Source organism: Orycteropus afer, unplaced genomic scaffold, assembly GCF_000298275.1.
Source record: "Orycteropus afer afer isolate SDZICR_OR568_19922 unplaced genomic scaffold, OryAfe1.0 scaffold00075, whole genome shotgun sequence".
NCBI lineage: Eukaryota > Metazoa > Chordata > Mammalia > Tubulidentata > Orycteropodidae > Orycteropus > Orycteropus afer.
Genome location: NW_006921662.1, coordinates 118274 through 134315, shown reverse-complemented (window position 1 = coordinate 134315; position 16042 = coordinate 118274). Strand labels below are relative to the sequence as shown.

The 16042-nt window shown below is 34.4% G+C and overlaps 1 protein-coding gene across 1 annotated transcript in view; it reads left to right on the top strand.

The window, feature by feature from the left end:
• The window catches only part of KCNT2 (potassium sodium-activated channel subfamily T member 2), a gene marked incomplete at its 3' end in the record, with an annotated part of 574934 nt that overhangs the window by 471104 nt on the left and 87788 nt on the right, over nt 1-16042 (top strand). The window contains exons 21-22 of the mRNA XM_007941175.1: nt 7234-7305; nt 15262-15396. Of these exons, the coding sequence (XP_007939366.1) occupies nt 7234-7305; nt 15262-15396 (207 nt within the window). The remainder of the gene's footprint in view (nt 1-7233; nt 7306-15261; nt 15397-16042) is intronic.

Here is a 16042-nt window from a genome sequence, read left to right as displayed (position 1 = left end):
CAAGATGATAAAGTACATTTCATAATACACACATACATTATAAAGCAAAGTAAGTGTTCAAAACTTTTCCAAATGAAAGTTTTCTAGATATGACATAGTAATTAAACAAAACATATCACAGTCACAAACCTCTTTTACTTGGTACTGGTTTATTAGAGCTGGTGTCAGTTCTAATAGATTGGCCATGTGTTCTGATAGATTATTGTGCCATACCGATTTTAAATATTTTGATTACCACCCCACCCTTAAAATTCATCTAGTCATCTGATAAAGCCATTTCATATGATAGGTAAAACAGAGTCAAAAGCTTTGGAATGTCTTACCCAAAGTCAAAAATTAAATACAAGATCAGGCTAATGCTCCAAATTTTGCAAAGACCTATTTCACTATTTGCTTATTAAATCAATCTTCTTCTCAAATAGAGTTCCAAGAACTTCAGTTCATCTCACTCTAATAGTCATGATAAAACTTCTGATATATCACAGTCCACATTAAAGAAATTCAAACTTTGGATTCATAGATCTTAGATGAGGGCTAAATTCCCATTTGGTAGGCCTGTTCTACATTATTGAATCTAAATGTTATCCCATTTATAGAAAGGATTTGGGTTTTTTTTTTTTTTTTTTTTTTGTTTTTTCTTTTTATATTAGGATTGAGGGGAAGATTTACAAGGAAAATTGGTTTTACATTCAACAGTTCATACAGATTTTATTGCACAACTGGGTTTATTGTGAGAAACAAGATAATGGGTATAAAGTGTTAGGCAGTGTTGTTAGTTACCATGGAGTCAACCCTTGACTCATGGTGACCCCATGAACAAAATTAAAATACTACTCAGTCCTACTCCATCTCCATGATAGGTTGCAGATCAAACCACTGAGATCTGTAGTGCATTCATTGGCTGATTCTTGGAAGTAAATTCAAGTCTTCCTAGTCCATGGTAGCCTGGAAGCTCCTCAACACAAAAGCCTCCACAGAAAGACAGGTGGTGGTGCACTGGGCAGAATCAAGCTTGAATCTCCTGCATGTAAGGCAAGCATTCTGCCACTAACTACCATTGCTCCCATTCTGACTTGCAAAAGACAGTAAGGAAAAGTCAATTCCCTGTCTGTCAATTAAACAAATAACACTGTCACTTTTCCAACAGACAGGTGGATTTGTGTGAAAACACAAGTAAAAACAACAAAATTTATTTCCATTACATCCTTAAATTTATGCTACTTGTATATTTTTTAGGTAGAAATAAACTACCTAAAAGTGGAATTATGAAAAGCTAACAAATGAACTGTTTGTAAAAGCATGTTGTTGTTGTAAAGCATACACATATATTAATAAACACATATAGGAAAAATATTGAAGTTGCATTTGTATCTTTTAAAGAAATAATTTTTTAAATATTTTAATAACTTTCTAAGTTAACTACACTCAGTTTTTGTATTTGATATAAAGAAATTTAGTTTATATTGTGTTATATATTTAATTGTGTTAGTTAAATGGGGAAAAATAATGGTGTTGAATTTTACAAATCCATCCAAATTCACAAACCTCTTTATTTTCTCGCAATTACTAATACTTTTGTAAAATGGCAGTTTTTATAATGAGAGTTTTCATAAGGAGAGAAAGCCATAGGCTCGTAGGTGACCAATCACCTTTCTCAATAGAATTACTATTAGTAATCTAATTGATAATATGTTCCTTTTTCTTTTATATACTGGCATCAGTTACTTTTTGTATTTGTTACATTTACATTTCTTTTATCACTAACTGGTTTCAGCATGCTTCATTTTGGTCTAGTTTGGAACATACCATCACTTGCTGATATGCAAGTACAATCTGAATAAAATTAAAACAAGTCCACGAGAGCCACAATACACCCTTGATATTATCACACTTGAATTTAGAGAATAGATTTGGCACATTGAATGCCAGTAACCAAAGACCAGATTAGCTGTGGGATGACATCAAGAATATTATGCATGAACAGAAGAAAAGGTCATTAAAAAGACAGAAAAGGAAGAAAAGACCATGATGGATGTCTAAAGAGACTCTGAAAATTGCCCTTGAATGAAAAGTAGGTAAAATAAATGGAAGAAATGACAAGGTAAAAGAGCTGAACAGAAGATTTCAAAGGGCAACTCAAGAAGACAAAGTCAATTATTGTAATGAAATGTGCAAAGACCAAGAGTTAGAAAACTAAAAAGAATATGCTCAGCAATTCTCAAGCTGAAAAAGTTGAAGAAAAAGTTCAGACCTCAAGTTGCAATTTTGAAAGACTGTATGGGCAAAATATTGAATGATACAGGAAGCATCAAAAGAAGATGGAAGGAATACACAGAGTAATTGTACAAAAAAGAATTGGTCAATTTTCAACTATTTCAGGAGGTGGCATATGATCAGGAACCAATGGTACTGAAGGAAGATGTCAAGGTTGCACTGAAGGAATTGGCAAAAAACAAGGCTCCAGGAATTGACAGAATACACACTGAGATATTCAATAAATGGATGCAGCACTGGAGACACTTAGTAATTTATGCCAAGTACTTTGGAAGAAGACAAGTAATTTGAAAGACCTGGCCAACTGGAAGAAATCAATGTTTGTGCCATTCCAAAGAAAGATAATCCAATAGAATGTGGAGATTATTGAACAATATCATTAATACCACATGCAAGTAAAATTTTGCTGAAAATAATTCAAAGATGATTGCAGCAGGGAACATACAGTAGTGCAAGCTGATTTCAGAAAAGGACGTGGGATGAAGAGTATCATTGCTGATATCAGATGGATCTTGGCTGAATGCAATGAATGCAGACAGATGTTTATGTGTGTTTCATTGATTATGCAAAGGAATTTGTGTAGGTTTTAACAAATAATGGATAACATTACGAAAAATGTGTATTCCACTACACTTAATTGTGCTCATGAGAAACCTGTACATAGACCAAGAGACTGTTACTGGAACAGAACAAAGGGATACTGCATGCTTTAAAATCAGGAAGGGCATGTGTCAGGGTTATATCCTTTCACTATATTATGCAGTCCACATGCTGAGCAAATAATCTGAGAAGTTGGACTATAGGAAGATTAATGCAGCATCAAGTTTGGTGGAAGACTTATTAACCACCTGTGATATGTAAATGACACAACCTTGTTTGCTGAAAGTGAAGATGACTTCAAGCACTTACTGATGAAGATTGAAGACTGCAGTCTACAGTATGATTACACCTCAACATAAGAAAATGAAAATACAACTGGACCAATAAGCAACGTCACAATAATGGGGAAAAGATTGCAGGTGTCAGGAATTTCATTTAACTTGGGTCCATAGTAAATTCCCAAGAAATAAGACATCATGTTGCACTGGGCAAATCTGCTGCAAAAGACCTCTTTACAGTGTTAGGAAGCAAAGATGTCTCTTTGAAGACTAAGGTGCCAAGCCATAGTATTTTTAATCACCCCATATATGTGTGAAAGCTGGAAAATGAATAAGGAACACCAAAGAAGAGCTGATTCCTTTGAATTGTGGTGTTAGCAAAGAATACCATGGACTGCCAGAAGAATGAACAAAGCTCTTCTTGAAAAAGTCCAGCCAGAATGCATCTTGGAAGAGAAAATGGCCAGACTTCATCCCACCTACCTTGGTCATGTGTTCAGAAGGGACCATTCTCTGAAGAAGGATATCATGCTTGGTAAAGTAGAGGGTCAGCAAAAAAAGGGGAAAACCCTCACTGACACAGCAGCTACTACAGTGGGCTCAAGCATAGCACATAGCATGTGACCTAGCCATGTTTCTTTCTGTTGTACACAGGGTTTCTATGAGTCAGCACCTTCTCAACGGTGCATAACAACATATATTATTAATTTTGCCCTTGATTCATTTTCCGGTCATGTGTGTTAATTTGAAAAACTTTATTTATTAAGCAAATGTGATCAATAGATTTTGTATAGGTAATAATCTTTTGTTTAATATTTGTTTATTTAAAACTTTGTATCAAGTTATATAGTTAAATCTATTAATATTTCCATCACTTTGTCTTCATGTAGGTTTTAGCATAGACAGGCTTTCTCTATTTAGTAGTCAGATAAGAAGTTTCATATATTTTATCTTGTTGTATTTATGATTTCATTTCTCTCTGTCCAACTCTTCATTCATCTTCACTTTGGGAGTGTAATATAAGAAAGGTCTATCTCCTACTTTTCTGAATATTTCATATTTTTGTTAAAGGTGTCTCAATATTTTCCTTTCAGTACAATTATTAAAAGGTTATGCTTGCAAATTAACTGTCTCTCAATGACTAGAGAGTATATCCTGTTAAGAGCTTATGATATTAGTTATTTATGAACTATGGCAACTTAGTGCCATAAACATCCTTTCCAATTTACATAAATGAGCCAGCACAATACAGGTAAATAATGTGTAGTTGATTTATTCTTTACATTTCATGTTTCCTTTAAAACTCTATCAAGAGCAGCAGCAGATGAATCTATGTGTTATACAAGATTACATTTACAAACAGTATTCCATATTAGAGGCCCCACATTAGATAATGGTTCATTAGGATTACGTAGTTACCAGGTTTCAAGGAATGTTATTTAGCTTACAATATAGCTGAATTCATGGAAGGATGAACAATGCTGTCACATGAGAGATATTAATTCTAACTTCTAAAATATTTAGTTGTACACTGTAAATACACATTCACGGCAGAATTGCAAATTACTAAAATTCATGAATTTACTGGACCAAGGCAATCATTTTGATATGCAAATACCTTTAATAATCTCTGCTATAAAAGCAACAACAAAGTCTTTAATTTCAATTCTATCTGTAACAAGATTGACACAGTATAAGGACTTAGTCTCTAATGACCCCAGTACTGCTTGTTACACAGAAAACCTTCATTATCTTTATTTAATCAGATGATTAAATAATATTAAATATTGTTGTAAGTGGTTATCTGTCAGACAAAGCAGCGTGGCAAAATCGAAATGATTTCAACCTAAAAGAATGAGTCAAGTTAAACAGATGATTATTCCACCCAGGGTATATATGTGCAATCAATAATGAAGAGTTAGAGACTCAACTCTGCCACATAAAAGTTATGGATACTTTCCTTGACTGGGATCATATGAAAATTTAGGATCAAGAGTGATAAAATCAAAATAGCAAGAAAAAGACAGAGTAACAACCCTCAAATCTCAGTGGTTCAGATCAACGACAGTTTATTTCTTTCTTTGAGGAATGCTACTGCAAGTTCAGGTGACTCATAATACCTTTGCTCCATGCAGTGGCTCAGCTGTGCAGGCTTGACCTTTGTATCCTCATTTGTGCTTTCATACTCGCTAAAACGGAAAAGAGACCTGAAGGGCTTTGTATTAGCAGTTCCATGGAATGACCTGTGACTCTTCTTTGAACAAAGCAGGGTAGTGACCAGAGAGAGAGGAAAACTAGAAGTCTCTACCATATGCACTATTGTTTATTGCTACTGGGATTGTATAGTATTGGTGTAGTGTTTGTGGACAACATACAAAAGAAAGCAAACAACAAAACAAGTAAACATCAGCAGCTTAAAATGTTTGTAACTTTTGATTCACTAACATTGCTTCTATAAATGTTTTGAAGTAAATTATATTTAAAAAAAAAAAAAAAAAAACTCACTGCCATTGAGTCATTTCTGACTCATAACAACCCACACTGGGTTTCCCAAGTGGTAAATTTTTATGCATGTAGATTGCCCATCTTCGAAGCTTCTGCAGAGTGGTTGGTGGGTTTAAACTGCTGAACTTCTGGTTAGCAGTCAAGTGCCTTATCCACTTCATCACCAGAGCTCCTTAAATTATAAAAAGTAATGCTAAAAAAATGTAGACCATAGATTCCATGCCAGTGTTCTAAATATATCGAGAAATAACACAAAACATCAATGATTAATAATATAAATTCAAAATAACTTACTAATCTAATAATTGAGGACTTTTGAAATTAACTGGGGTATTACAGCTATAGCTATAAGGTGTATTATTTTGGGGTTGTTTAAAACATCAGAAAGAAATTTAAGGACGGGAGAAATTTGGTCAAAATTCTAACAGGGATAGTCTTTAGAAAGTTTCTGCTTTTATGCTTCTCTATATTGAACATTTTTTCTTTAGGATGAAAAGAGATAGGGGAATGATCAACAGGAAGAAGATAACTCAGGGAGAAAAAGGATTGATCTAGCTGGGGATCAGCACTTGGGAAAATATAGATGTTGTAATTCTTTTCACCTTGAATTTTCCTCTCCTCTCATATGAGGCAAACTCTTCCTCATGCTAACACACATGCTAGATATCACCCCTTGAATGTTACATAATTCTGCCTCCTAAGTGTAATGTACTACCTGGTTTTCAGATTAAAACATGTATTATAATTTTGTGTTTCTTTATATATGTTTCCAAAGACTATTTCTTATAGTACAAGTTAATACCATATTTTCTTTTGGCATATGCTTAAGTATATTGTTGTTTATTATATAAAGAGGTTTTTGGTACTTATATGCTGGGTGAATAGGTGCATGAATGAATTAATGACTAAAGTAAAGTAAATACAATAGGTTAAATGCAATAGGTTAAATGCAATAGGTTAAAAAAATAGGAATATTTGAGCTTTATGATTCAGTCATAATAAATATTTGCTCAATAATAAATATTCAGTAAAGCAAAAAATATTAATTTTCATTTTATATAATGCATATTTTGCACTGGTTCATATACTATATTTATTGAGACATTAGGAAGCATATTGTCATCATATACATATATATTTATATATATATCAGAAAAGGTTGTCCTTAATTGTTATGCTAATTTGGTTCCCTATGCTAAAGTTTATCTAAGAAAAAAATCATTACTTCTTCATTTAACAAAACTTTCTTCACCTAAGTAACTTTAAAGTTTATTTACAAGGTTTATTTAGTCATAAGTAAGATCACCTCGGTATTTTAGTAGAATTAAGCCATAATGTTTCTGGTTTGTAAAACTGAAATACAAATTATGTTTATGAATCTGAGTACATTGTTTTATTCATAACAAGGACAAATGCCCATTTATAATTAAAATTATCAAAAAATATTACTTTAAGATTAATCTCATTAGCATTGTTTAGTTTTGGAAATGCAAACTAAGTCAACTTACTTCCTTTCCCTAGAAGTGCTACCACTGTGTGACATTGTGTTTCATTTTGTAACCCATCTGCTACTTAGGCCAGATATGCATTTTCTGGATGCAATCTGTTGGTTTCCAATGGTTTACTACATGGTGGGCTCTATTGACAAGTAGGTGACACAATCTTTGGCACACTAACTAGTGGAGTGTCTTGTGGTTTGTCATGTGTTGTGCCTCGTTACTGCATGATGAGTGTACTTTGTCATATCAGTATTGCAAAGATGATATATTTTGCATGTAGAGCTTATGTTCTTGTGCTATACATCTTGTACTTAAAATTCCTAAGCAGTACTCTAGTGTTGAAGTAAAACAAATCTCGCTGCATGTCAATTTTGTCAAGTTTGCTCGGTTTTCTAAAACAATTTCAGTTTTGTGCCTTTTATAAAAATATCGTTATTAGTATTCCCATAGTTATAAAAAAAAATCTAAAGGTTCAGCATTGTATTTCATTGATGTCATTGACATAATTTGTGGAAACTTGCAGAATAATTTGGAAATACTCATGTTAAAAGTGAGATTGAGAAATTGAAATATATTCTTAAAAGTTTACTTTATTCGAGTAACATATATGTGTTTACAATTTCTAAAATATTTGTTAGTTAAAACATCAAATATGTGCAATATATTAAGATTGAAGTACAAATTCTCATATATTCATCAAGGTGACATAAACATATACAAAATAATACACTTGGAATAATAAAATATGTTATTTTTCTATTTTTTAAAACATTTCAGCTAGAACTTTTAAACTGTCAAAATTTACCAATCGAGAACTTTATTGCTTGTATTGTATCCTGTAAATTAGGAAAAAACAAAGTTTGCAACTTTGACAGTGTTTATTGATTGTGGACGCTTTAAAAGCCAGAGACTAAAATGTGTTTAGCCTTCATTCTACTCTGTCATCATTTCTATCATCGGTTGTCATATTAATAACTACCAAGTAACTAAAATGTGGTTAGGTATACTAAAACTTCTATTTAAACCCATGAAAGTAGAATTCTAAATAAAATCATGCCTTATTGTATAACTAGTGATGTTACTTTGAACATCTATCTAGTGCTCTATTACAATTCATTATAAATATTGTATATTTAAAAGTTGAAGAATAACCTCCAATCTGCCTTTTCTGATGTAAACTGAGATGTGAATTATTTCTCTATAAAAGTGAAAAGTAGTTGCAGAGAGGAAGAGAAAAATAAATGAAGGCATCAAATCCCTAAGGATAGATATGAGAAAAGTAGGTACTTATTAAAAGTAGGTGATAGGGAGATTCACTATACAAATCTCTTTTGTGTATGTTTAATATATTCCATTTAAAAAGAAAAAAACAACATTGTGAAGAAATGAATAGATTCTCTCAAACACTGCCTCACACTTACACATTCACATCCTAGTCCTCCCTGGAAAAAAGGATCTTAGATGAAAGTGGAAAGTAAGGCACTGCCAGATTATCCCTGACTCTTTTTTCATCCAGATTTACTTCTTTCTTGGACTGCCATCTGGTGGCTAAATTGTGTAAAGCTACCATGGCAAAATAAAATATGCAGTTGCTTTGTTAGAGAGGCTGGTGGAGGAAATTGTAATAATACAAAAATTATAAGAATAATTCAGTTGCTTATTTTAAAAATAAAAAAGATTAAGATTCACTGCCATTGAATCGATTCATAGCGACCCCTATTGTGTTTCTGAGGCAATAAATCTTTAGGGAGGTAGATTGCCCTGTCTTCCTTCTGCAAAGCTGCTGGTGAGTTCAAACTGTCAACCACCTTGCCACCAGAGCTCCTTAAAAAAAAAAAAAAAAAAAATGCAGTGTAGCAAATATTAAATAAACAAACTAATATTTTAAAGTTAAAACATGAACAAAAATGTGTCTGAGCTGCTGTATGGAAATTGAATTTGTTCTGTAAATTTTCACCCAAATCACAATCAAAATTTAAAAAAGAAGAACAAAAATATCTATAGATGGTTCAGAAATGTCATTCTAATGTTATGTATTTTCTATACATTTACTCATTTTTCATCATTCTAAAGTAATCTTTCAAAGTTAAGCTTACACCACAGCAGCCGATATTTTGAGAATGGAATTAACTGACATGAAGGGTTGTAGATAGTTAATAGCTATTTAGCATAGGCACTTTCCTAGTGAAATTTTCATTCAGTATAAAATTCAACTTTGTTAAATCTCCAGTGAAACATTCATCTTTTCTATCTATATGTCTCTGTCTAATTCAGTTTATGTTCCACAACTTATTTTTTTCCTATTCTATATAGAAAATTGTGATACTTTTTTTTTTTTTTTTAAACTGGGGCTAAAGGAGATTTGACTGCTAACCAGAAGGCTGTTGGTTCAAACCCACCAGCCACTCCTTGGAAGGAAGACTGGGCAATCTACTTCCATAGAGATACTGCCCAGAAACCCAAGGAGAGGTCTCTGGGAGTTGGAATTAATGATAGTGAATTTGGTTCAGTATTTTGGGAAAAGAGATTGTAGGAGCTGACATATATGAAAGTGATTTAAAATTATAATAAGGTGTCTGAAAGCATATGCCTTAGGCATTGTTTTTATAGTTCATAGTGAGAAAGATTACATTCATTTTCCATCTAACTCTTTTTAAAAAACATGTAGTTTTGTGATGTAAGAACAATTCTGAATTTCCTAGATTAAAGGAAAACTCAGCTTTTATTGAGATTAGACTTGAAGGCCATCATATTAGTTGGATGTTATGGACCTGACCTCTCTCATGATAGGAAATTTATTTGGAATAACATTCTGTCTCCACATTTTTAACCATAAAATCTCTGCTACGGAACATTGTACCTCATTTCAGTGATTTTTTTTTTTTTTTCTTTTTCTGAACTGCTCTTGGTAGTCTTGGACCTAAGGTAATATGCTGTGGGCTTATAAGAAATCCTGCCTCTTGTCTTCCCATAAAAGGAAAATAATGCCTTCTAACATGAATAGCCATGAAACACTGTCTGATATATTACTGGACAACTTCATGAATGGCCCTGACACTTTATGAATAACCCTGAAACACTGTTTGATATAGTGCCAGGAGATGAGCCCCTCAGGTCAGAAGGCACTCAGAATATGACTGGAGAAGAACTGCCTCTTGAGAGAGAGCTGACCTAAATGATGTGGATAAAGCTTTTTTTGAGTCCTCCATTTGCTAATGTGGCACAACTCAAAATGAGAAAAAAATAGCTACAAACATCCATTAATAATTGGAACATGGAATTTACAAACTATGAATCTAGGAAAATTGGAAGTTGTCAAAAATGTAATGGAACACATAGAGATCAATATCCTGGGCATTAGTGGGTTGAAATGGACTGGTTATGGCCATTTTGAATCATACAATCATATGATCTACCATGCCAGGAATGACAACTTGAAGAAGAATGGCATGACATTCATCATCACAAAGAATGTATCAAGATCAATCCTGAAGTACAATGCTTTCAGTGATAGGACAGTATCCGTACGCTATAAGGAAGACCAGTTAATACTACTATTATTCAAATTTATGCACCAAGCACCATAGCCAAAGATGGGGAAATAGAAGATTTTTACCAGATTCTGCAATCTGAAATTGACTGAACTTGTAATCAGAATGTGTTAATTATCACTGGTGATTGGAATGTAAAAGTTGGAAACACAGAAGAATCACCAGTGGTTGGAAAATAAAGCCTTGGTGATAGAAATAATGCTGGAGATTGCATGATAGAATTTTACAAGACCAATGACTTACACATCACAAATAACTTTTTCAACAACACAAATGGTCACTGTACACATGGATGTCACCAGATGCAATACACAGGAATCAGATTGACTATATCTGTGGCAAGAGGGGATGGAGAAGCTCAATAGCTTCAGCCAAAACAAGGCCAGGAGCTGATTGTGGAACAGACCATCAACTGTTCATATGCAAATTAAGTTGAAGCTGAAGACAATTAAAAGAAGTCCATGAGAGCCAAATTATGACCTTGATTATATTCCTTCTGAATTGAGAGACCATCTGAAGAATAAATTTGATGCATTGAACACCAATGACCGAAAACCAGAGGAATTGTGGGATAACATCAAGAACAACATCTGTGAACAAAGTAAAAGGTCATTAAAAAGATAGGAAAGGAAGAAAAGACCCAAATGGATGTGTCAGAAGAGACTCTGACATTGTCCTTGAAAGGAGAATAACTAAAGCAAATGGAAGAACTGACAAGATAAAAGAGCTGAACAGAAGATTTCAAAGACCAGCTAGAGAAGACACAGTCAATTATTATAATGAAATGTGCAAAGATCTGGAGGTAGAAAACCAAAAGGGAAGAACAAGCTCAGCATTTCTCAAGCTGAAATAGCTGAGGAAGAAATGTAAGCCTTGAATTGCAATATTGAAAGATTCCATGGGCAATATGTTAAATGATCCAGGAAACATCAAAAGAAGATGGATGGAATTCACAGTCACTATACCAAAAAGAACTGGTAGTTGTTCATCTATATCAGGAGATGGCATATGATCAAGAACCAATGGTTTTGAAGGAAGAAGTTGAAGCTGCACTAAAGGAGTTGGTGTAAAACAAGGCTCCAGGAATTGAGAGAATGCCCATTGAGATATTTCAACAAATGGATACCATGCTGGAGGCACTCACTCGGCTATGCCAAGAGAGTTGGAAGACAGCTACCTGACCAACTGACTGGAAGAGACCCATATTTGTCCCATTCCAAAGAAAGGTGATCCCACACAATGTGGAAATAATTGAACAAAATCATTGATATAACACACAAGTAAAATCTTACTGAAGATAATTAAAAAACTATTGGGGTAAGATTGTAGTCACTTCTTGGGCACAGCCAGCTACCTAAAGGGCGTGAGTAACTGGACCTGTGGGCTCAGGATGATAGTCAGAAGGAACTTCAAGCTCAATTGGTGTAACATACTACACAAAACATTGTTCCATCCCCTACTTTGGTGAGTAGCGACTGGTATCTTGAAAGCTTGCAAGCAGCCATCTAGATGCAACGATAGGTCTCTCCTCATCCAGAGCAAAGAAGAATGAAGAAAACCAAAGATTCATGGAAATGTTAGTCCAAGTGACTGGTACACCATGCAATCCTCAGCCTATATGACTATGAGACCAGAAGAACTAGATGGGGCCCAGCTACCACTGTCAGCCACTTGGAGGGGGATCTCTGTAGAAAATCCTGGACAGAGTGGGAAAGCAATGTGGAACAAAACTCAAAATCATTTGAGAAAATAAAAGGGTTTGCTGATCTGATAGAGCCTGATGGGTCCACTGAGACTATGACCTCTAGCTGCCCTTCAGGTCTAGAATTAGACCCACACCTGTGGCTTTCAGCCAATCAAGAGACAGGCATATGAGGTGAACATTTACACTAGGTAGATACATTCTTGGAGAGAACAGTCATGGAAGAATAGAATGGCTGTATGTGCACATGGATATAGCTCAGAGGGCAGGAGTGGATGGTGGGAAGGACACTGGGAAGAGGTAACTATGGGAAGGGAGTGAGAGGGGAACTGTTGCATTGTAAATTAAAGTCAACGTTAAAAAAAAAAAAGATTGCAGTAGTATATTGATGGAGAACTTCCAGAAATGCAGGCTGGATTCAGAAGAGGACATGGAGTGAAGGATATCATAGCTGATGTCAGATGCATCTTGGCTGAAAGCAAAGAATATCAGAAATATGTTTACTTTTTTTTTTTTATTGACTATGCAAAGGTATTTGAGTTTTTAGATCATAATAATTTATGGGGAGCTCCGGTAGCATAGTGGCTAAAGCACTTGACTGTTAACCAGAAGGCTGGCAGTTCAAACCCACCAGCCACTCCTCAGAAGAAAGATGGGGCAATCTACTTCCATAGTGATACTGCCTCGGAAACCCAAGGAGGGGTCGCTATGAGTCAAGTCCGACTTGACAGCACATAACACCACCAACAACAATAATTTATGGATAACAATGAGAAAAATGGGAATTCCAGAGCACTTGATTGTACCCATGAGGAACCTGTATGTAGACCAGGAGGTTGACATTTGAACAGAACAAGGGGACACTGCATGGTTTAAAGTCAAGAAGGAAGTGCATCAGGGTTGTATTCTTTCACCGTACTTATTCCATCTGTATGCTGAGCAAATAATCCAAGAAGCTGGACTATATGAAGAAGAATGTGTCATCAGCTTTGGAGGAAGGCTCAGTAATAACCTGAGATATGCAGATGACACAACTTTGCTGAAAATGGGGATGGCTTAGAGCACTTACTGATGATGATTTAAGACTACAGTCTGCAGTATGGATTACATTTCAATATAAAAGAAACAATATTCCTCACAACTGGACCAATAAGCAGCATCACGGTAAATGGGTAAAAGATTGAAGTTGTCAAAGACTTCATATTGCTTGGTTCTGCAAACAGCAACAATGGAAGCAGCAGTAAAGACCTCAAAAGACTTACTGCATTGGCCAAATCTGTTGCAAAAGACCTCTTTCAAGTGTTGAAGACCAAAGATATCTCTTTGAAGACTGAGATGTACCTAACCCAAGCCATGGTATTTTCAATTGCCTCATATGCATGTAAGGACTGGACAATGAATAAGGAAGACCAAAGGAGAGTTGGTGCTTTTGAGTTGTGGCATTGATGAAGAATGCTGAAAGTACCATGGACAGGTAAAAGAACTAACAAATCTGTCCTAGAAGAAGTGCAGCTGGAGCGCTCCTTGGAAGTGAGAATGCCAGACTTCGTGTCACCTACTTTGGTCATGTTGTCAGAAGAAACCATTCTCTGGAGAAGAATATCATGCTTGGTAAAGTGAAGGGTCAACAAAGAAGGGGAAGGCCCTCAACAACATGGATTGACATAGTGGCTGCAGCGATCGGCTTGGGTATAGTAGGGTTCATGAGGCTGGCACAGGACCTAGAAGCGTTTGTATATAAGGTCTCTATGAATTGGAGGCAACTTGATGACACATAACAACAACAATGTAATGTGGCTAATGCAATCCATCATGCAGTTTAAAAAGTTCCTCAGAGACCTGACTCTTCAACTTTAAAATCTAAATGGAATTAAAGTGCTTTAAAGTTTGCACTTCTGATTTTAAATCAGACAATGTGGAAATCAATTTACCCATCTATACTTAACTGTTTTCAATCAACTCTGTGCTTAGGATATTTCTGTACTCCTTCAAGTTTAATTTCCCTCATCCAGCTCAATCCTGATTTTTCTAATTTGTATGAAGCAGAGGTGATAATAATAATAATATAATAATTTACCTGTTTCAGCTTTGATGGTAATTTTTATTTTTAATTCAGTGGGAGAAAGATAAATAAATATTTTGATCAATGATAGGTGAGAAATCTGACTCTATTATTTCTCATAAGAATTTGTACCCTAGTTTAGCAATTACTTAATGCAGCCAAGAAAATAAAGCTATTCAAACTCATGTCCAAAAACTTTGAGCTGTAGGCTTGACTACAACAGATACTTATTTATGTAATATTCCACTTGCTCATGGCTGTGTATAAGCCATCTGTAACTCTTACATAAAGAACTAATAGACATTTAAATAAAGTATTTCATGGTAAATACTTCTTTATTAGATTTGATCACCTAAATTAACATAAAAGTATTCATTATGCTCTTACCAAATGTAACTTAGGAATTAAAAAAAAAAAAAGTAAATTTTACATCTTGGAAATAGTGTGATCAATGTAAAAAGAATGACCCAAAATGATCTATTTCTATATGATTAAAAGGATAGAAGTTTTCTGTATTTTATTTATATAATTAATAGCTATTTTAAAATAAAAATTCTTAAAGTATATGCTTTGAAATCTAATGAAATGTAAGGAGCTAAAACATACAATTAATTTCATACCATTAGGGAATATTATATCATCATTCCCATTGATAACTTTCTGTGCACTCTCTGGAAAACCCACCTGTTAGGGTAAACTATACAGGCTCAGGACATAAGCAAAATGTAGCACTGATACTAGTATTGTGATTTATTTAAAGTCCTCTTTTCTCTGTTTATTTTTATAAAAGCCTAGATGATTTACTCAGGTGTGGAGTGACTTTTGCTGCCAATATGGTGGTCGTGGATAAAGAAAGTACCATGAGTGCCGAGGAAGACTACATGGCAGATGCCAAAACTATAGTAAATGTACAGACCCTTTTCAGGTAAATCTCTTGAGTAATCCAGCCCTGACTACTTTTGTGGTAAACATGAAATATTTTTACTCTGACACTTTGTGTAAAGAATGAACATAAGATGCTTGCATGAAATTTGCATTCATCCATGCATTCATTTGATCATAAAGCGCATACTTATTTAGCACCAAATATGTAGCAATCGTGGCTTATGTCAAGTCATCTGTGTTACAAAATTGATGTTTTGCCTAGCAGTAGCCCAGCATATGCATTTAAATAACTGGATAACTAGTATAGAAAGGCTGCAAGGCTCTGAACAAATACTTTACATATGTAAGGAGACATAACTGTATCCTCACTCTCCTTGTTTCATTAAATAAACTCACTCTGATATGAGTTTCCAATATGATCATCTTTGGGTAAGAATGAGCAATATTGACCAGAAAAAGGTTCATGCAAGAAGCAAAGACAAAATCATCTATAAATCAAGCCATCTGCATCACCATTGAAAAATTATTGTATTATCGTAGGCAAATTACTTTCCTTGACCAAGTTCTGATGTCTTATTCACAAAATTGTGTGAGATTTAGAAGTATATAATGGGTTAGCACATGCCTGGTAGTTTTTAATTATTCAATAAATGTTAGGAACTCTAACTGACAATGGTTATAGGTTT